We start from the raw sequence: 22,855 nt of genomic DNA, 5'->3' as shown, positions 1-22,855 counted from the left end.
AGCTGGACAAAGTACACAACTTCATTACCTGAGTAAAAGTAAAAGTTCTACTGGTCAAATATTATTTTGTTACAAGTGAAAGTTGTAAAAACAGATTTTTACTGGAGTAAAAGTACAGAAGTATTTTTTCCTCAAGTTTCAAAAGTAAATGTCCTCCTTTATGTCGCCGCATTATTGTATTATAGTTGTATAAATGCACATTATGCCATCATGGTTTAAGCCAGTCAGTGACGCTCCATCTGACACACTAGCAGACGACTAACTTAAACTCATTTAAATACTTGTAGAAAAGTTACAAAGCTGCTGTCACTTTAAGGCCGAATGCACGGATCCAATACACTGATACACATCTGATATTCTCACACTGTTCACCTTCACTGAAGACAGAATCAACTTTGTTTATGTCAATCCTCCACTAAATGAGCATTTGGACATCCGTCTTCTTCCATTTTGCTCTAAACTATAAATCAGTGTTTAATAAATGCTGTGAAATCATTGAACTTCACGAGACTCTACAAGAGTGATTCCTGAAAGGCTTTCTGCAAAAACCCAAACACCTTTTAAAGAAGAAAAAAATCATCACTGACTTTCAAAGCTGCGACAGAAACGACTTTCCACTTCGAGGACCTTGATAGAAATGTAGTGGAGTAAAGAGGACGATATTTGTCTTTCAGATGGAGTGAAGTTAAAGTCAGAAGATTACAGAAAGAATAATACTCCAGTAAAGCACAGAGACTCAAACAGTGAACTTCAGGACAGGACTCGAGGAGATGAGCTGAGGGACTGTCCAGCTCTGGTTGAGATGCTATTATACCTTTATACTATTATGCCTGATCACTTCTTCTGTCCTCATAATAAACACATGTATTCATGTGAAGGAGGAATCCTCACGCCTGCATGCACTGAGATGCTATTATACGCACGCGTCCGTCACTGGTGAGCAGGATGGAGTCGCTCTTGATGTCCCGGTGAATGACGCCCTGTGTGTGGAGGTACGAGAGCGCCTTCAACACCGACAGACAGACGGTGGCGATCTGCTCCTCATTCATCCTGTGAAACAAACACACAGATAATCTCTTCACATCTGCGGGACATCTCAATGTTTGAATGTATACTCAAATTCCCCTCGTCTCATTGTGTGAATCAGTGAAATATCAACAAGAAATTGTACGTCATTTTGCCCCTTTGAACGGCTGAGATATGCACTGCGTGTTTCAGAGCGTGTTTGGGCACGGTGTTCATTCACACACATCTGCATCTGCTCGCTTATCATGTGCCAAACATCTTTACAAAATCTAATGAGAAGTGTGCACATACCAGCTGCTGTCCATTAAACAGGTCACCGTGAAATCAAAACGGACAATTCTTATTTTTTATTGCAGTGTTTATTCTACATGATTTATCAATATTGTGTTACACTGCAAAAAATGCTCTTCTTACTCAGTATATTTGTCTTGTTTCTTAAATCAAGATGCCTTTACTAGACAAGTAAAACGACAGAAGATAGTTTTTCTTATTTTCTTGAATAAAAATAAAAACAAAATCAAGAGTTTTTGCTTAAAACAGGCAAAATGATCTGCCAATGGGGTGAGAGAAATAATTTTGTTTTCTGTTTGAATTAAGATTATTTTTCTCACCCCATTGGCAGATTATTTATCTTATTTTAAGCAATTCTCTTCATTTAGAGTTATTTTCCCCAAAACAAGATAACTTTGGCTTGTTTAGTAAATGTTTCTTAATGTAAGAATTTTTAGATACTTAGACTAGAAACAAGACAGAAATACTGAGTAAGAAATTGTTTTGCAGTGTAATTTTAGCTCGTCTAAACCAGAAGCATCTATTATCACAGACTCAGGTTCAGCACTGAGCAACTAACCTGATCGCACACACACGCACACGCGCGCACACACACACGCGCACACACACACGCACACACACACGCACACACACACGCACACACACGAACGCACACACACGCGCACACGCACACACACACACACACACGCACACACACACACACACACACACACACACACACGCACACACACGCACACACGCACACACACACGCACACACACACGCACACACACGAACGCACACACACACGCACACACACACACGCGCACACACACACACACGCGCACACACACACACACACGCACACACACACACACACACCGTCTGTGGAGCGTGATGGAGGCCCAGCTGTCGTATGCTCATCTGTCTGGCCTGCGGCTGCACTGAAGCTGAACCCGCTGCCATTCGCTCCTCCTCAACATTAACACACACACGTTATTCCTGTTTCTAATTACTCTGACGGGACTCCATGAAGGGCGCTTCTGTCTCCAAAACCAGATGCACGCTTTACACACACCGCAAAAAATGCTTTTCTTACTCAGTATTTTTGTCTTGTTTCTAGTCCAAACATGCATTTACTAGACAAGCAAAAGTAATTGTCTTGTTTTGGGGAAAATAACTCTAAATGAAGAGAGTTTTTGCTTAAATAAGATAAATAATCTGCCAATGGGGTGAGAGAAATAATCTTAATTCAAACAGAAAACAAGATTATTTATCTTATTTTAAGCAAAAACTCTCTTCATTTAGAGTTATTTTCCCCCAAAAACAAGACAATTACTTTTGCTTGTCTAGTAAATGTTTCCAAATGTAAGAATATTTAGATATTTTGTCTAGAAAAAAGACAAAAATACTAAATAAGCAAAGTGCACACTTAAATATATTTTTTTATAAACCTAGCAGTGAACTGTAAAGGGTTAGCTCTTATCATCTCTGTTTTATCTAATTTTTTGTTTTTGTTTTGTTCAATAAAAAAAAATCACAACCGAGTTGTAAAGTCTAATAAACACAGTGTGGTAATATTAATACAAATATTTAATCTAGTTAAACCTTATCTTCGTGTGTGCTCACATGAGGCCGTGTCACATGATCCGAGTCACATGACACACGCGTGTCGCTCAGGATAGTCCCTATGAAGGGTGCCGTCTATAGCACACATCTCTCCATCACCGCCTCAAGCAGGACGGATAAAGCTCCTCAGACTAATGAAGGCCGTGCTGGAAGCGTGTCTGAAAGCGTACAATTACAGCCCAACACCAAACTGACGAACAACAGCAATTACTGTAATTATAGCAGCGCTTCTCGAGTTTAAAACACACACTTTCTCAATAATCAGTCATCACTGGACTGTTGTCTCCAGCAGACTCCTCTGCATCCCTCAGCTGATCAGAGTCTTTGAGAAGTGGGTTTAATATTTCACTAATAGAGCTGATTGTGAAATGGGTTAAACAGCTTCTCATGACACGGTTCTCCTCAATGATGCTCTTCTTACTCAGTAATTCTGTCTGGTTTCCAGTCTAAATATTTAACAATTCTTAAATCAAGATTAGATCAGTAAAACGACATAAGATCATTTTTCGTGTATTGTTGAAAATAAAATCTAAATGAAGTGAGTTTTTGCTTAAAACAGGCAAAATGATCTGCCAATGGGGTGAGAGTAATAATCTGATTTCTGATTGAAATCTTGTTTCTTGTTTCCGAACAGAAATCAGATTATTTTTCTCACCCCATCATTTTGCCTGTTTTAAGCAAAAACTCATTTTGAGGTTATTTTTTAACAAAACAAGCAAAAATATCTCTCATGTCGTTTTACTGATCTAGTAAATGCATCTTGATTTAAGAATATTTAGATATTTGGACTGAAAACGAGACAGAAATACTAAAGGAGAAGAGCATTTGCAGTGGTACGATCAGTAAAGGAAATCCTCCACAAATGAAAGCTACTTGATTATTTCCTCTTCCTGAATCTTGATGACCTCAAACAGAAGGAACCAATGGGTGTAAAGCGGCGTTTCTGATTGGCTCCTCATACCTGGTGTGAGTGACGATGTCAGTCAAGGCTCCGCCCTCCAGGAACTCCATCACGACCCAGAGTTCATCGCCCACCAGATAACTGTTGTACATGTCGACCACATTCTCATGATGATAATCTCTCATGATGACCACCTGCGATCACACGCACAGAAAAAGGCTTTTCTTACTTATGTGTACCTGGAATGCTGTGTGGCTTTGGATAAAAGCGTCTGTCAAATGCATAAATGTAAATGTAAATGTAGTATTTTTGTCTTGTTTCTAGTCTGAACATTTGAACTTTCTTAAAACAAGAAACATTTACTAGACAAGCGAAAGTAATTGTCTTGTTTTGGGGAAAATAACTCTAAATGAAGAGAGTTTTTGCTTGAAATAAGATAAATAATCTGCCAATGGGGTGAGAAAAATAATCTTAATTCAAACAAATTTTTTATTTATTTCTTTCACCCCATTGGCCGATTATTTATCTTAAAGGGGTTCTTCAGCGCTGGGAGGATGAATCTGTATTTAAACTGGGTCATTAATGTAGTAGAAATGTGAAATTACTACATTAATGAATCTGAATTTGGTGTCTTCTAGACTGAGAAAAGACAGAAAAGGTATTTTTGCCTCATGGGGATGAAAGACTACAATTCCCAGAATGCTTCGCTGCCCTGTGAGGCCACGCCCACAGACACCGCTACTGGATCACTGGATCACTTTCCCACCGCCATTTTGTTCTTCATAAAATCAGTTCAGTTAGAGAAGAGACACTAAAATTAGAAACTGACCGTGTGTGTTTAATATGATGTGTGTGAGCCGCTGAGGGAGTGTCAGCACAAATGCTTCAGGAGTCAGATTACACACACCGTGACGAGCTGATGAGCTCTGGTGAGGAGAGGGAATCGCGACCACACTCGCGGCAGTCGTTCTCAGCGCATGTTCAGTCTGGAGCGTTTTCAGTTCATGCCTTTTAATAGAAAATTAATTTGAGAAGTTGCAACACTCGCTTTGCTCCGCCGGCCGCGCCGTTTCCATGAATGCCTGAGCCGAGCCGAGAGTGTGATCTCCATTAGGGCTGTGTTGAAAAAATCCATTCACCAATTCTGAATCGATTTTCATATTAATTTCTAAAGATCGATCCGTAACTCAGAGGATCGAGTTAATAATAGGCCTACATTGAATTTTAAATTTGCCGTGTCATTGAATTCACGCATGCGCGCGAGGTGGAAGGACGTTAACACAACGAACATGGCAGCTTTGAAAACTCCAGACACGCCGCGGACAGAGAATACTGGCTGGCGTTTTCAATTGTTTTCAATGAGAGCGCCGCGTTTTTAGAACGCCTGGGGCGCACCGAGGCGCTGAGCGAGTAGGATTCTCCGTATCATAACAACAAGCAAGTCTCAACTGAGGAGAGAAACCGCTGCCTGCCAAAACGCGCTCAAGCGCTCACAGCGGGGAGTTTTCAGCGGGCTAAAGACGCTTTGGTGGACACACGGCCTAACGTTATACCGCCGTCACCGCGCTGAAGAACAGCCGTTCCCACTGCAGCGCGCTCTTACTGCCAAGGAAGTTGTAATGGCTGCGTTGTCATGCCGGCGCGCGACAGCACAGCTCTGGAAGGGGGATTGTTCTTTATGGCCATCAATACTCCATTCATTTGCAGTTGAATGTCTATAATAATAGTATCAATATGTTGCATAACTACAGTCCTGTAATTCAGGTAACAGCTGGAAAAAAATGCTTTCTTCAAAAACACTTATCTAAATCTCGAAGATCGGATCGGATTACATAATGATAATCGATTCAAGATCTTGAGAATCGGAATCGAATCGATTCTTGAAATTTGAATCGAAACCCAGCCCTAATCTCCACCCCACATGCGCGAGATGAAAACATGTGGAAATGGCTCCCTCTGCTGGCGGTAGTCTTCAGCCTCTGGCCAAACATTCCTCAGATGAACACTGACGATATTTGCGTCATTACATTAACCCCCCCCCCCCCCCCCCCCCCCCTTCATTTTAAGCAAAACTCTCTTCATTTTGAGTTATTTTTTCCCAAAACAAGACAATTACTTTTGCTTGTCTAGTAAATGTCTCTTAATGTAAGAATGTTTTGATATTTAGACTAGAAACAAGACACAAATACTAAGTACTGAGAAGAGCATTTTTGCAGCGTACATTTGTTCTTGTTTGCGCAGCGATTCGCTCGATATACGGCACACGAGACCGGCCTCATGATGAGTTCCTTAAAGCGTGTAATCGCAGATGAGCGCTCACCTCGTTGAACAGAAGCTCTCGCCGCTGCTGCTTCCTCAGGTCCATCTTCTTCACCGCCACCTGTTTGCCGCTCTGCTTCTCGGTGCCGATGCACACGATGCCCGTCGAGCCCTCGCCGATCTTCAGGAAGTTGTCCAGGTACTGGCGCGGGTCGGCCGGGTTCACCACCAGCTGCAGCGCGGCCCGGAACTGCTCATGAGAGACCCGTGCGGGCGGCGGCTCCGAGCCCCAGCTGGGGAAGGGCGAGGCGGGCTGCGGCGTGTAGGGCGGGCTGGGCTGGGACGGAGGGTGCTGGTACGGGGAGGGCTTGAAGTGGAAGGTCGGAGGATGCTGGAGCCCGGACGGGTAAGCCGGTTTGCCGTGGTTTTGAGGTAGTTTGAGGGGCATTCGTGGGTACGCCTCGCCCCCCCGCCCCTGCGGAGACCCTCGCTCAAACTCGCCCTGTTCATTCAAACCAGACACGTTAGCAGTGAATAAAGCAAACTCATATACACTCATGATTCCTCATTACCGCTCATTTATCACTGCAGAAAATGCTCTTCTCACTCAGTATTTTTGTCTTGTTTCCAGTCCAAACATCTAAAAATTCTTAGAACAAGAAGTATTTACTTGACAAGCAAAAGTAATTGTCTTGTTTTGGGAAAATAACTCAAAATGAAGAGAGTTTTTGCTTAAAATAAGATAAATAATCTGCCATCTTAAAACAAGATTATTTTTCTCACCCCATTGGCAGATTATTTATCTTATTTTAAGCAAAAACTCTCTTCATTATGAGTTATTTTTTTCCCAAAACAAGACAATTACTTTTGCTTGTCTAGTAAATACTTCTTGTTTTAAGAATTTGTAGATGTTTGGACTAGAAACAAGACAGAAATACTGAGTGAGAAGAGCATTTTTTGCAGTGTATTTGATATTCGGGAAGGAAATAAGATTATTGTTCTCACCCCATTGGCAGATCATTTTGCCTGTTTTAAGAAAAAATAATTTTGATTTAATTTTTAACAAAACAAAAAAATATCTTGATTTAAGAATTTTTAGATATTTGGACTGGAAAAAATAAATAATACTAAATAAGATTTTTTTTTCAGTGCATCCAACAAACAAACATTCTCATTCAGTATTAAAACACTTCGTTTGAAAAAACACTTCATATTTTTGATGATATCTATGCACTACTATTAAAACATTTGGGGTAAGTAATATATATATATATATTCATCAAGGATGCATCAAACGGATCAAAAGTCACAGTAAAGACATTTATAATACAAACGATTCTACACCTCAAAAAATGCTTTTCTTTTCTTTTATAGTGTTTTTTTCTTGTTTTCCAGTCCAAATATCTAACGAATCTTAAATCAAGATGCATTTACTAGATCAGTAAAACGACATGAGATATTTTTCCTTGTTTTGTTGAAAATAAAATCTAAATGAAGTGTGTTTGTGCTTAAAACAGGCAAAATGATCTGCCAATGGGGTGAGAAAAATAATCTGATTTCTGTTTAGGAAACACGAAACGAGATTTCAATCAGAAATCAGATTATTATTCTCACCCCATTGGCTGATCATTTTGCCTGTTTTCAGAGATTTTTATATCACTTCATTTTGATATTTTTTCCTCAGAAAACGAGAAAAAATATCTTGTTGTTTTACTGATCTAGTAAATGCATCTTGATTTAAGAATATTTAGATATCTGGACTGGAAACAGGATGCTATGAAAGAAGAGCCTGTTTTGCATGTGATGCTGATATAAAGCAGGAGATTCCCGCGCGTCAGAGACTGAGTTCTGCAGGTCACAGTGGGCGGCAGATTGAATTATTCCCAAAACACAGAAAGATGACACGACACGGATCGTCTTCTAACCGGCTCGTGATGAGCAATCCGTGTAATTACGCCGCGGACTCGTTTAATCAATCATCCCGGCGCCGGTGCTTATGGGCCGCAGAAGGCCCGAGACCCCACCGGCACCGCTGGCTGATCCATGTTCGTTAAATGCACATTAATCTGAATTTGGCAGCGTAATCAACAACCCAACTGGAGTGTGAAATTGAATTCTGTGGTGGAACAGCACGGCGTGGCTTTTATGCAAGGCCTGCAGAAAAGGAAGGAGCCACAACATCAGTTCATCACAATGAGTGCGAGCGTGCCCGAGGTCCCAAATCCCAGAGCTGTCGGCCTGCCGTTCCCAGCGCTCGCTGAAAGTGACCGAGTCGAGCTGAATGTGAAAGAAAAGGTTCATTATGGGGCCGGCGAGCCGAGACGGATGGGAGTCGAGCCTGAATGTGCTGAACATGCTGGAAAACCACACACTCCGTACCGGAGAAGAGTCCCTGAACCGCTCGCTCACATCAGGACCCGCAAAACAGGCTCACTCGTTCAGTCTCGCTTTACTCTAAACATATAAATACTCTTACTGCTAGATCAGTAGAACGATAGAAGATATTTGTTTGGTTGGAAATAAAATCTGAATGAGTTTTTGGTTAAAACAGGCCAAATGATCTGCCAATGGGGGGAGAAAAATAATCTGATTTCTGATCGGAAACAAGAAACAAGATTTCAATCAGAAATCAGATTATTTTTCTCACCCCATTGGCAGATCATTTGGCCTGTTTTAAACAAAAACTCACTTCATTTTGATTTTTTCCCCCAGAAAACAAGAAAAAAATATCTCAAATGCATCTTGGTTTAAGAATTGTTTGATATTTTGACTAGAAACAAAAAAAAAACTTCATAAGAAGAGCATTTGCAGTGTGGCTCGCTCCCTAACGCAACCCTGACCGCGAAACACAGGCCGTTATTATCATCCTGACACATTTACACTGAATGCTCATTGGTGAAAACACAGCAAATGACAATTAATCCTTAACGTTATGAAATTAGAAAAATCAACTTGTCAGAAATCAGATTATTTTCTCCCCCCATTGGCAGATCATTTGGCCTGTTTTAAGCACAAACTCATTTTGAGGTTATTTTTTAACCAAACAAGCAAAATGATCTCATGTGGTTTCACTGATCTAGTAAATGCATCTTGATTTAAGAATATTTATATATTTGGACTGGAAATGAGAGTGTGTGTTGCGGTGCAGTTGTTGAGCGCGCTGAAGTCTTCCCAGTGATTATGAGTGAATGAGCAGCTCATCGAGTGTTCGACTGAAGGTCTGCCGGAGCTGCGGTGATCTGGGAGATTGCTGCGGTTGCATTAATTGATTCCTGCGCCGCTCTCATCAGTAATCCGTGTCTCCGCTCTTTTCACGGAGAGTAGATTAAGAACTGACACGAGATCCATCATTGCTCCGCAGCGCTGGAGATAAAGCGGCCTGAGGCGAGCCGGACACAACCTCACTGACATCTATAATTCTGGGAAGCTCACATCGGGAACAATAAGGCCTTTACTCAGCGCCAACTGCTCACTGATGCCATGTAAAAGCATCAGAAAAGCTGTAAGATTAGCCATTTCTGCTGTTTGAGCAAAGCCTTTTACGCCAACACTGCAAACGCTCTTCTTCTTTAGGATTTTTGTCTCGTTTCCAGTCCAAATATATAAATATCCTTAAATCAAGATGCATTTACTAGATCAGTGAAACGACACGAGATATTTGTGCTTGTTTTCTGGGAAAAAATATCAAAGTGAGTTTTTGCTTAAAACAGGCAAAATGATCTGCCGATGGGGTGAGAACTATAATCTTATTTCTGACTGAAATCTCGTTTCTTTTTTCCAAACAGAAATAAGATTATTTTTCTCACCCCATTGGCAGATCATTTCATATAAATATAAAAAATATTAACTAAGAAGAGCCTTTTTTGCGGTGTGTTGTTGCACGGAGCCAGTGGAGCAGAAATGATATATGACGGCGACCCGGCGGAGACGGCGGCGCAGAATAAAGCCTTTGCGGTTCTGCCTCGCTGTGAATAACTCAACCTCTGTGCTGCGGGGTTTGGCGGACCAACACAACCACAGAAACCACTGCAGATCATCCGGATACCACAAGAGCTGCATGGACACACACTTCAGATCCGCTGCGATACACAGTGTGGACAAACACCAGATCAGGTTCCAGTCGGATCTGAACCAGCCCTAAAGGTTAGGCTTCCAGAACTAACCCTGAACTCTTCTGTAGCGCACAATCTGAATCACATCTGACGGCGTTTGCATTATTGATTCTGAACGATACCGTGAAGCTGCTTTGATACTTGAATATTTGAAGTATTGTATAAAGCGCTACAGAAGGTAAGTCTGGAGACCCACAGGCCTGCGGACACGTCATCAGTAGAACACACACTCCTCTTACTCAGTATTTTTGTCTTTCCAGTCTAAATATCAAAAAAATCCTAAAATCAAGATGCATTTACTAGATCAGTAAAATGACAAGATATTTTTTCTTGTTTTGTTGAAAATTAAATCAAAGAGAGTTTGTGCTTAAAACAGGCAAAATGATCTGCCGATGGGGTGAGAGAAATAATCTGATTTCTGACTGAAATCTTGTTTCTTGTTTCCGAACAGAAATCAGATTATTTTTCTCACCCCATTGGCAGATCATTTGGCCTGTTTTAAGCAAAACCTTGATTTTTCTCAAAGTCGTAAAATATCTCATGTCGTTTTACTGATCTAGTAAATGCATCTTGATTTCAGAATATTTAGATATTTAGACTAGAAACAAGACAGAAATACTAAAGAAGAAGAGCATGTTTTGCGGTGAAGCTGTTCACGAGTAGCTCACCTTGCTGATGGCGATTGAGGCGGTGTTTTCTGACAGTCTGGGGTAGGTGTATGAGCTGTAGGATCCCTGCGGAGCCGCTTTAAACGCGCTGATCCCGTAGGGAACGCTGGGCTCCTGGAGGCCGGATCCGGATCGGGAGCGCTGTCGGATGGCCGGCTGAGGGCTCGTCTGACCGATGTACGAAGACTTGGGCCTTTTATCGAAGTCCTCCCTTATTCCCGCTCCGTATCCCCAGTCTCCGTCCGGATAGGCCATGTGATCGCTGTGGATGGAGACTCGAGATGGCGTTCCCAGCGGATGCTCCCTGTAATCCTGGCTGGATCCGCCCAGAGAAGCCCGGTAATAATCCCTGCGGCCCATGGCCATCTCGTCGGAGGACAGCCGCATCTTGCTCTCCAGGTATGCGTGGTAATCCGGAGGCATTTTGGCGTAGTCGGAGGACTTCTGCGGCATGGCGTCGGGATAGAAGGGGCTCCGGATGGGATGGCCGTTCTGCCTGAGGGAGAAGCGGGAATGCCGACCCACCGCCCATTCTCCGTCATGGACGCGGTACGGATCCAGAGGGAAGTCTTTACTGCTGTCCAGATCGCAGGAGTATCGGCCGTAATAGCCGAAGCCGTTTTCCTCCGGAGCGCCAGCACCGGGTTTGCTCCCGCCGGATCGAGCAGCTCCGGGCGGACTCTCCTTCCTCAGGGAGTTGGAGCGAGTCACGGAGATGCTGTCGAACTCCTCCAGCAGGCCGTTAATGGACGAGTCCTTCGGCGGACGACTCCCGCGCACAATAGTCTGCAAAGAGAAGGCAGGAGAGTCAGCGGGAGTCCGAGCTGAGACACCATATTTTCCCTAGGTTTATTAAAAATAAAATCTAAATGAGTTTTTGCTTTAAAACAAGCCAAAAAATGCTTTTCTTACTCAGTATTTTGTCTTTCTAGTCAGAATATCTAACAATTCTTACATTAAGAAAAAATTAAAAATTAATGTCTTATTTTGGGGAAAAATGAAGAGAGTTTTTGCTTAAAATAAGATAAATAATCTGCCAATGGGGTGAGAAAAATAATCTTAATTCAAACAGAAAACAAGATTATTTCTCTCACCCCATTGGCAGATTATTTATCTTATTCTATTGTCTTCCTTTTTAGTTATTTTTTCCCAAAAAAAGACAATAATTTTAACTTGTCTAGTAAATATTTCTTTATGTAAGAATTTTTAGATATTTTGATTAGAAACACGACAGAAATACTGAGTAAGAAGAGCATTTTCTGCGGTGCGGTGATCCTCCTGGTGGGCCGCAAGATCATTTACAATTGATTTGAATATATAATTCATTCATTTTATTATCAATATGTTAAATAATAAAAGATAAATTACATAAATTAAAAAATATAAATTACAATAAAGAACCACCTCTCTCATACGTATTCTGTGATAGTTTTGGATTTGGAGCAGCCTAATCTAATCGTTTCCAATCGTTCTTTGTGAAATACAGACTAAGGAGACTTCTGGCTCAAAACACCCAAACTCGCGTTACACATTTCAGTCGGATAAAGACAACCAGAGCCGCTAAAAGGAGAACCAGAGCCGCTAAAAGGAGAACCAGAGCTGCTAAAAGGAGAACCAGAGCTGCTAAAAGGAGAACCAGAGCCGCTAAAAGGAGAACCAGAGCCGCTAAAAGGAGAACCAGAGCCGCTAAAAGGAGAACCAGAGCCGCTAAAAGGAGAACCAGAGCCGCTAAAAGGAGAACCAGAGCCGCTAAAAGGAGAACCAGAGCCGCTAAAAGGAGAACCAGAGCCGCTAAAAGGAGAACCAGAGCCGCTAAAAGGAGAACCAGAGCCGCTAAAAGGAGAACCAGAGCCGCTAAAAGGAGAACCAGAGCCGCTAAAAGGAGAACCAGAGTCGCTAAAAGGAGAACCAGAGCCGCTAAAAGGAGAACCAGAGCCGCTAAAAGGAGAACCAGAGCCGCTAAAAGGAGAACCAGAGCCGCTAAAAGGAGAACCAGAGCCGCTAAAAGGAGAACCAGAGCCGCTAAAAGGAGAACCAGAGCCGCTAAAAGGAGAACCAGAGCCGCTAAAAGGAGAACCAGAGCCGCTAAAAGGAGAACCAGAGCCGCTAAAAGGAGAACCAGAGCCGCTAAAAGGAGAACCAGAGCCGCTAAAAGGAGAACCAGAGCCGCTAAAAGGAGAACCAGAGCCGCTAAAAGGAGAACCAGAGCCGCTAAAAGGAGAACCAGAGCCGCTAAAAGGAGAACCAGAGCCGCTAAAAGGAGAACCAGAGCCGCTAAAAGGAGAACCAGAGCCGCTAAAAGGAGAACCAGAGTCGCTAAAAGGAGAACCAGAGTCGCTAAAAGGAGAACCAGAGCCGCTAAAAGGAGAACCAGAGCCGCTAAAAGGAGAACCAGAGTCGCTAAAAGGAGAACCAGAGCCGCTAAAAGGAGAACCAGAGTCGCTAAAAGGAGAACCAGAGCCGCTAAAAGGAGAACCAGAGTCGCTAAAAGGAGAACCAGAGCCGCTAAAAGGAGAACCAGAGCCGCTAAAAGGAGAACCAAAGCCGCTAAAAGGAGAACCAGAGCCGCTAAAAGGAGAACCAGAGCCGCTAAAAGGAGAACCAGAGCCGCTAAAAGGAGAACCAGAGCCGCTAAAAGGAGAACCAGAGCCGCTAAAAGGAGAACCAGAGCCGCTAAAAGGAGAACCAGAGTCGCTAAAAGGAGAACCAGAGCCGCTAAAAGGAGAACCAGAGCCGCTAAAAGGAGAACCAGAGCCGCTAAAAGGAGAACCAGAGCCGCTAAAAGCAGAACCAGAGCTGCTAAAAGGAGAACCAGAGCCGCTAAAAGGAGAACCAGAGCTGCTAAAAGGTTCTAAAGGATGGCGGTTGTAATGAAGGTAAAGGCGATTGCCGTGACACGCAGGAGTCTAACATTATATGGTTAGGGTAAGTTATTACTGATGCCCAAACGAACCGCGCTCTCGGCTCACTGACCGCTATAACATCATATTTCTGCATGAACGCAGTTCCGTATGTTCACGTAGTTGTCCAAATGAATGTACTGTGAGTGTTTTATATGGGATGCTTGCTGAAGAAGTGTGTTTTGGAGAGGTTTGTGAGGATCAGTGGTGCTTATGTGCATCAGCTCCAGATATTATTACTCGCTCTGACAGAGGAACTATTAGACATCGGATAACTTCAGAGGGCTACGTTTCCATACATTCAGAATTATTTTATTTTTCATTTGTATTGTAGAGATGATTAATTATGAATGGATCCGTATAGTAGTTATATGCGGTCATCTCCCTGTGGTGTTGTTCGGTATGGCAGGTTGAAGTTGTGCTTATTGTACTGTATAACTGAGCAGAGTGAGAACTTCTATTCAGACAGTAAGTGTTTCTCATGTGGACGTCCGTATATATTAATTTTCAAGCCACCTCAGTGATAAACATTGGGATGGGGATTTATTCCCGGTGGAGCAGCGAGTTTTGTGATCATGCGCAGCTGTGAACCTGCTCACGTGCTCAGAGAAATGATCGTCTGCTTTGAAAATGTCATACGCTTGGAATAATACGAATAAAATCATATTTAATTTAATAATAGAAAAATATTATTTTTATTTATTTAAATCTCCTGTTTAAAAATAGAAAGATGTAATTTTAAAAACGTGGAAATGAGCGGAAATGCTCCAAATTTGTCTAACTCTGCCACTGCATAACTATTAATGTGTTATATAATAATGAGAATATACATATATATCCGAGTCCTGATCGGGAGGTAACGTCTGATTCCGATCGAGTCTGAAATCACGTGATCAGATCGGGACATCCCTACTGTATAACGTTAATTACTGCCGTAATAACGCCTCATTTCAGATGTTTACGTATTTTTCTTCTCTTTCTCTTTTGAGCGTTGATGAAAGTTTATTCTTGTAAATACTTTTTTTTACTTCATTTTAGGGAGTGTAGGCTGCATCCTAATTACAGGGGAAGGCAGTGATACGGTGCTCCGCAGGGGTCAAAAAGGATACAAACAGTTCATTTTTTAGCAATCTTTTCTTGAAAACTTAGAGATGTGGATTCGGACGGTAATTAAATCCCCACACGACCTTGTGTCTAAACACAGTGTGTATTTCCGACGGGGATTTGTGCGCGGGTGGTGGGAGAACAATTCTGACCTTCTGACTGATGAAAATACGTCACGACCTCACGACAAACTCGGAATAGGGCTTACGCTGTAAAGAACGGCTGCAGTGCATGTGGGCAAAAAAACAACACTGATGGTCAATATATCCTGAATTTCTTTTGTTTAAAAAAAATAATGTGGGGGCAGTGGACCTTTCTTTTTTTCTTTTTTATACTTTTATTTAACCAGGGAATAAAATCACATTGAGATAGATATTGAAATATTGATATTGCGATAGCAAGCCAAGCCAAAGGCGACCAAAGGAACCGAAACTCCATCAGGGCATGATGGAGAAAAATAAACCTTAGAGAAACCAGACTCAGTTCTCCTCTGGCCTATTAACACACAGTGGAGGATTATTATTCTGGACACCGCACAGGTCAGAGGTCAGATTAGAGCAGAATATTCGAGAGTTCTGGGTATCACAAAACACAAAATTAAATTAAACACATAAAACAACAATTACAACACAACACACTTCCAGCAATAAAACCCGATTAAGAACAAGTGCAGACAGTTTGGGTGTTTGATTGAGATCCGGCTTAAGCTCAGACTGAAATAAATACACTGACTTTCAGTGATCTCTGAATCTCAGTCCGAGCATTGATAACCCGCAGTATCGACTCAGAGAAGAGGAGGTCTTCGAGTTAAAGGGGTTAGGAAACCACAGAGTATTTGAGTCAAACCTCAGTGGGAGTGCGACCAGAAGACGTTTGGCAGCAGTGCGCTCACGAGCCAGAATAAATCATTGCTCATCTCATCCGCTTAAGCGCATTACACAGCTGCGTCGTGACTCACGGCAGAATAAAACTCTCAAACACACCCACAAATATGAGTGGCCTGAGCTGAAGGCCCAGCTTCCCCTCTCCACACGCTGACAAAAGGCTTCTTCATTTTATAAGAAAACAAGAAAAAATATCTCATGTCGTTTTACTGATCTAGTAAATGCATCTTGATTTAACAATTATTAGATATTTAGACCAGAAACAGGAAAAATGACTGAGTAAGAAGAGCGTTTTCTTCAGTGCAGGTTCAGATCACACTCTTCCACCGACACACTAACACACTCAGAGACGCCGCTTCACAACACCGGGAGAAACCTTTACTGATGAAGACAAAGGTGCAATCATGCGTATTCTAGAGTCACTGCTACTGTATGGGGGGGGGGGGCGCACACACACACACACACACACACACACACACGAGATTTGTTTGGGTAATGGGAGCAGTCGGTGGCGCTGGTGTTGTGTTTTTAGATTTAGACACAAGATCAACAATGTCACTAAAGAAGTGTGAGTAGGTGTGTGTTAGTGCGTGTGTGTGTGTGTGTGTGTGTGTGTGTGTGTGTGTGTGTGTGTGTGTGTGTGTGTGTGTGACATATGAGGACCCAAATGTGTATAATGCCATGGGTATGACACAGGTATTACAGGAGAGGGTGAAATATGAGGACATTACCCATGGCCCCACTTTACAAAAGGCTTATAAATCACACAGGAGGAGTTTTTATGAGAAAGTAAAAATGCAGAATGTTTCCTGAGATGGGTAGGTTTAGGGGCAGTGTGTGTGTGTGTGTGTGTGTGTGTATGTGTGTGTGTGTGTGTGTGTGTGTGTGTGTGTGTGTGTGTGTGTGTGTGTGTGTGAGATCAGCTTGTTCAGCTTCCCACATAACCCAGCATTAAGGTAACAGTGGATGCATTTGTGTTTCCGACGAGTCGAGCGACGAGCGCTGTGCTGAGTGAGCTGGTCGACAGGAATTAAGTTTGTGAAATGGAATTAAATGGATATTTTTATTTTTATTTATTTATTTTCTCTGTTGCGTTCAGTGCTTTCTTCCGGAAACAACAGACCATATGAGAGTCCAAGTCACAGTTCATCTCTTAGCACAGCGTTCGTCGCTCGACTCGTCGAGACTGTTCTCCAAGATGGCTGCCGTCTGTGACTGTCTTTATAAAGTATCTTCTTATTAAACCGTTTGTACTCTAACAAGTTCTCAATGCTTCGGTCTGCATGTAGGGACCCTCATTATGCTGCCGTGTTAGTGTGAGGCTATGTTGAGTCTTGTTAGTGGTATTAACTAGCGGTTTAATTTCACTACCCTGTGCCCCATAGACTAGCGTTATAAGCTAATCTGTGTTTAGAGATAAAACTCTTTACATTCGATATCATGAAACGCATCCGAGAGAACGATCTACTCGCTGACCATCTGTTAATCACCCCGAGGGGCATTTCTCACCGGAGCTGTCCTTTAATGTAAAAAACACACGAGCGGGATAAGTTGGCCACACACAACAGAATGTAAAAATATAAAAAGCCAGTCCTTGACCTCTTTAAACGATTAACATTAAAGAGGGCTGTGGTGTGTGCCGCAGTGATCTTGACCTGCCTCTGCAGTAAAACGCTCTGTCCTCGTTTAGTTTGGCTCTTCATGCTGTGAAACGCCTGTAAGATCCGCCTTAAAGGGGCAGTGTGTTCAGTTTAGCGGCATCTAATGGTGAGGCTGTGAATTGCAACCGTCAAACGCTGGCCCCTCCCTTTCGAAGCACATAGAGAAGTGACTAGCGCTCTCTACACTGAAAAAAATGCTCTTCTTACTTCTTAGTATTTCTGTCTTGTTTCTAGTCCAAACATCTACAAATTCTTAAAACAAGAAATATTTACTAGACTAGCTACACACTGCACCTTTAATGCTCACTGCAAAAATGCTCTTCTTATTTAGTATTTTTGTCTTGTTTCCAGTCCAAATATCTTGTCAATTTACTGATCTAGTAAATGCATCTTGATTTTTAGATATTTAGACTAGATATGCAGTGCTGTAAAACCCTTTTGGTTGATTTGTTTAGTATTGAGATAAACTAAAGCATCTCCGTGTTGGTCCATGTGAAAGACGCAATCTATTACACAGAACATGAGACCAGCTGAGGGCAGAAGGAGATCTGAGCCGTTTCAGATTAAGGCCTATATTAAAGCTCAATATAACCACAAGAATCCACAGATCAGTTTCACATCCTCGACCTAAAATCGAATCGGATTAAAGGTAAAACCATTTACAGATTAAATGAGCATGAACAGAACATGTTCAGATGTGTGCTGTTTTTGGCAGACCTGAAGTGCTGGAACAGATGGAGAGGTTAAGAGAAACAGAGGAGCTAATAAAGCTCACACTCCTTCAGAAGAGGAAGAGGGAATAAATCTGGCGGACAGGAGCATTACAGCGAGTGCCATCCATCTCTTTAATACGGGCGTCTCTGAGCTCATTCACTGAGCAGAGTCCATCTGAAGACAATGTGATCGCAGGCCTAACACCTCTCAAACAGCCGCTAACATCGCGGTAACCTCGCGCAGAAATCAGACACAAACGCCAACAGTACAGAAATATGATAACTAGATTAAAAAACACATGGCTTGAGAAAACCTGGACAGAGAGTTTGAAGTATTATTGTCATGCAGACAGATGGGTGTTAGAAGAGGTATATCGAAAATAAAAATAATGCTAAAATAAAAGATACTGATATAAAACAAAAGAAAAATGAATTAAAAACTGTTTTACACGAAATGTGTATGTATGTTAGGGTTAATTAGAGTACTGTGTCTTTAAGGAGGCATTACACTGTGGACGTATCTGTCAAGGGACACGCTTTCTGACCAGAACGGATGGTTTAATTGGGTTTGCATAAAATAAAATAAATAGAAATTTAAAGAAAATTTAAATAACTCAACAGTGCAGATGTCATTAACGGGAAAAAGTGTCCTTCACCCAGAAATCATTGTTCTGTCATCATTTACTGTCGTTCAAACTCTCCTTATTCTGTGAAACACAAAAGATTCTGGGAACCAAACAACACCAGAGCCGCTGACTGTCATTATACGGACTAAAAATGTCTCCGTTACTAATGTAACCATGGTTCCCTGAGAGGGGGAATGAGACACCGCATCCTAGGACGCTTTGGGGAAGGCCTCCAGCGCGACCGGTGTCTGAAGCACGTGTCCAAACGCGATAAAAACATTGGCCAGCGACAGCCTATGCCTTCCCTACCGCTGTAACCAGTGTGTAAAGGGGAGATGCAGTGCCTTATTCCCCTTCTCAGGGACCCATGGTTACATTACTAACCTACGAGAGCATTTCCAGAAGGAGGTCCGGAGTCAAACCCCGCCTACAGCCCAATCCACTGCCACTATAACGGAGGCCAACGTAAACCTCACTCCTCCGACTCAAGGGACTGACGCTAGAGGAAGCATTTTTTGGCAGTGTGTACATGTGCGATTATGGAAATAAGCTTGTGGCGTAAGAAATTCGTCATGAAAGTGACATCACGCTGTTCTATTGAGCCGCTTATCGAGCGAATCGCTTCACAAACAAGAACAAATGAACACTGCAAAAACTGCTCCTCTTACTCAGTATTATTGTCTTGTTTCTAGTCTAAATATCTGACAATTCTCAAATCAAGATGCATTTTTGCAGAATTGTCTCTCTCTGATAAATTAAAATAAGCTGATAACATCACTGTTTACTCCAGAACGACTGTACAGCCAAATCTAATTCTGCTGCAGTATTGTCCTGTTTAACACTGAAGCTGCTCTGACACAATCGGCGCTGGAGAAGAGCGATAGAAATAAAGATGACTGATTGATTTACTAGATCAGTAAAACGATGTTTTTCCTTGTTTTGTTAAAATTATATCTAAATGAGGAGAGTTTTTGCTTAAAAAAGGCAAATTCTCTTCATTTAGATTTTATTTTCAATAAAACAAGGAAAAATATCTGATGTGGTTTTACTGATCTAGTAAATGCATCTTGATTTAAGAATTGTTAGATATTTGGACTGGAAACGAGACAGAAATCAGCATCAGAGCATTTTTTGGGGTGTGTGAAGCTGCTTTCAAACGTTACGCTCGCCACACAAACTGAGCCGAACAACGAGAATAAAAACATCACGACTGACACGACAGACAGAAGCAGACTAACAGCTAATGCTCTGTGAAAAAGAGGGGAAATCTTATATTTTTAATTAAGTAAACTGCAGGTGTGTGTGTGTGTGTGTGTGAGAGTGTGTGTTCTGGAGGTTAATGACGTGTCGTATCTCCGAATGAGACGCTAGCGCCGGTGCTGTTAGCATTAGCGCTGATGACAGAGCCATATTTCAGCCGCTCTGCTGTGCGGAGATAAGCTGTAACAGATCCGGCGGTAAAGGTGCGGAGAGAGCGAAGATAAGCGGAGAGTTAACCTTGAGCTTAATGAAGAGTGTGTGTGTGTGTGTGTCTGTGTGTGTGTGTGTGTGTGTGTGTGTGTGTGTGTGTGTGTGTGTGTGTGTGTGTGTGTGTGTGTGTGTGTGTGTGTATGTATGTGTGTGTGTGTGTGTGTGTGTGTGTGTGTGTGTGTGTGTGTGTGTGTGTGTGTGTGTGTGGGCATGTTTTTGTGACATATGAGGACACAAATGTGTGTAATGCCATGGGTATGACACAGGTATTACAGGAGAGGGTGAAATATGAGGACATTACCCATGGCCCCACTTTACAAAAGGCTTATAAATCACACAGGAGGAGTTTTTATGAGAAAGTAAAAATGAAGAATGTTTCCTGCACTCTCAGAAAAAAGGTACAGTGCTGTCACTGGGGCGATACCCTGAGGTACAAAAGGGAAAAGGCTCATCTTTGCACCTCACTCACCCCTGAATGGCACATATGAGTACTCTAATGCTGCGTTCACACCGCACGCGAATGACGCGAATAAATCGCGCTATTCGCGCGAAGTTGGACGCGTGAACATTTTGAATCCATTCGCTTCATTCGCGCGTCAAATTCGCTTCATTCGCGTGTGACATTCACTACACAACAGACGCGAATTCGCGCCATGGGAGGGGGTTCTGCTAGTCATTTTGACTGGGTCACTTGACTTCTTTTCTGTAAAAAATACTACTGTTAATGTGTGACAAAACGTAGTTTGAAGACTTTTTCAGGCGATAATATTGTTGTTTAATGCTCAAATCTGTGTTTTTTTATACAAAAAGTGCTCATTCGCGTGTGACATTCACTACACAACAGACGCGAATTCGTGTCATGGGAGTGGGTTCTGCCAGCAGCGGCAGTCGGCAGAAGGGCTATCCGAGTTAAGGCTGCTCTCACCGGGGTTGATGAGCGCTGAGCTCCGGTGATCGCCTGGGTCTCACACCTCCGAAAACACCAGATCAAATTTTCAAATAGGAGCTCTCTTAATAAATAAATCACATATTTGAGCTTTAAACAACTACATTCTCGCCTGAAAAACTATTAAAAGTACATTTTGTGACACAATAGAGTAGTATTTTTAAATTACTCTGGCCTCGGGGTTCCCCTATGGGTTTCCCATCCCAGTAAGCAGGCTCCTCATTGGTTAACGCGGCGCGAATATCCGCCAAAGTTCAGATTTTTCAACTTGAGCGATTCGCGTGTTTCGCGCGGTTCGCGCGAATCACGCGTTCAAAACGCTCAATTCGCGTGATCATTGCCGCTTCATTCGCGCGAATCGCGCCATTCGCGCCGCCTCATTCGCGCGAATCGCGCCGCAGAAAGCCTATTCGCGTCTCTGCATTGACTTAACATGTAAATCACTCGCGCGAATCGCGTCATTCGCGTGCGGTGTGAACGCAGCATAAGAGTGTGAAGTGGCACATTAAAGGCACAGCAGCACCTCTTCGGTTTAATACCTTAGAGTGACAGCACTGATGATGGGGGTAGGTTTAGGGGCAGTGTGTGTGTGTGTGTGTGTGTGTGTGTGTGTGTGTGTGTGTGTGTGTGTGTGTGTGTGTGTGTGTGTGTGTGTGTGTGTGTGTGTGTGTGTGTGTGTGTGTGTGTGTGTGTGTGTGTGATGTGTAGGTTTAGGGGCAGTGTAAGGGGATAGAAAATACGGTTAGTACAGTATAAAAACCATTACGCCTATGGAGAGTCCCTACATTTCACAAAAACAAACGCGTGTGTGTGCGTGTGTGTACGTGTGTGTACGTGTGTGTGTGTGGGAGAGTGATTAATGACACTGCTGCTCCAGTGCTGTTTCTGCGGATCGGACAGTCGGCCAATGACGACACAGAAACTCCGAGCCGCGTCCAATCACAAGCATGCATTATATCTGCATTGACGTCAAACACACACCACACACACACACACACACACAACACACACACACACACACACACACACACACACACACACACACACAATAAACTACAGTAGAAGCAATGCGAGTAATGCTATATTAGTCAGGTTTATCTGTAGCACAGTTAGCCGATGATCCTGATGTGTGTTTATAATATCTGAACTATCGTCACATTAATCAGATTACAGCTGGCCGACATTTTATATTAAATATAAATAAATACTTTTATAATCAATCACTATAAACCGTACATCGCTTTATGTGAGCTTACAGGTAACCTGAACTTCATTTACTGCGTAAAGTAGAACAGCGGTCTCAGTTACAGATTAAACTCAAAACAGACTAACACACACACACACACACACACACACACACAAGTGTTTGGCAACACTTTAAAACACATAATAACTATAACTCCGCCTTCTGCCTCAGTGAACTCTTATTAATAGTTAGTAAGGTAGTTTTTGTAGCGTTTAAGTTTAGGTATTGGGGTCGGATTAAGGGATGTAGGATAAGCTCATGCAGAATAAGGCATTAATATGAGCTTTATAAGTGCTCATAAACAGACAATATCATAGTAATATGAATGATCATAAGACACTAGTTAATAGTTAATAACTGAACCCTAAACTAAAGTGCTCGTGAGATGTGTTCAGTGTCTGCTGCACTCTTCCATACGCAGCTTAATGAGCGATGAGGTC

The 22,855-nt window shown here is 42.4% G+C and overlaps 1 protein-coding gene across 7 annotated transcripts in view; it reads right to left on the bottom strand.

The window, feature by feature from the left end:
- Positions 1-22,855, bottom strand: part of pak5 (p21 protein (Cdc42/Rac)-activated kinase 5) — a 47,814-nt gene that overhangs the window by 5,100 nt on the left and 19,859 nt on the right. For all 7 annotated transcript variants that reach the window (XM_067418411.1, XM_067418410.1, XM_067418412.1 and 4 more), the window contains 4 exons: positions 10,866-11,651; positions 6,147-6,587; positions 3,887-4,020; positions 924-1,050 (listed from right to left, as the gene is read on the bottom strand). In XM_067418411.1, coding sequence (XP_067274512.1) covers positions 924-1,050; positions 3,887-4,020; positions 6,147-6,587; positions 10,866-11,651 — 1,488 coding nt within the window. The remainder of the gene's footprint in view (positions 1-923; positions 1,051-3,886; positions 4,021-6,146; positions 6,588-10,865; positions 11,652-22,855) is intronic.

The sequence above is a fragment of the Pseudorasbora parva genome, chromosome 15 (assembly GCF_024679245.1).
Source record: "Pseudorasbora parva isolate DD20220531a chromosome 15, ASM2467924v1, whole genome shotgun sequence".
NCBI classification, from domain to species: Eukaryota; Metazoa; Chordata; class Actinopteri; order Cypriniformes; family Gobionidae; genus Pseudorasbora; species Pseudorasbora parva.
Note: the sequence above shows the minus strand (reverse complement) of the source record. Positions and strands in the feature narration are given on the sequence as shown.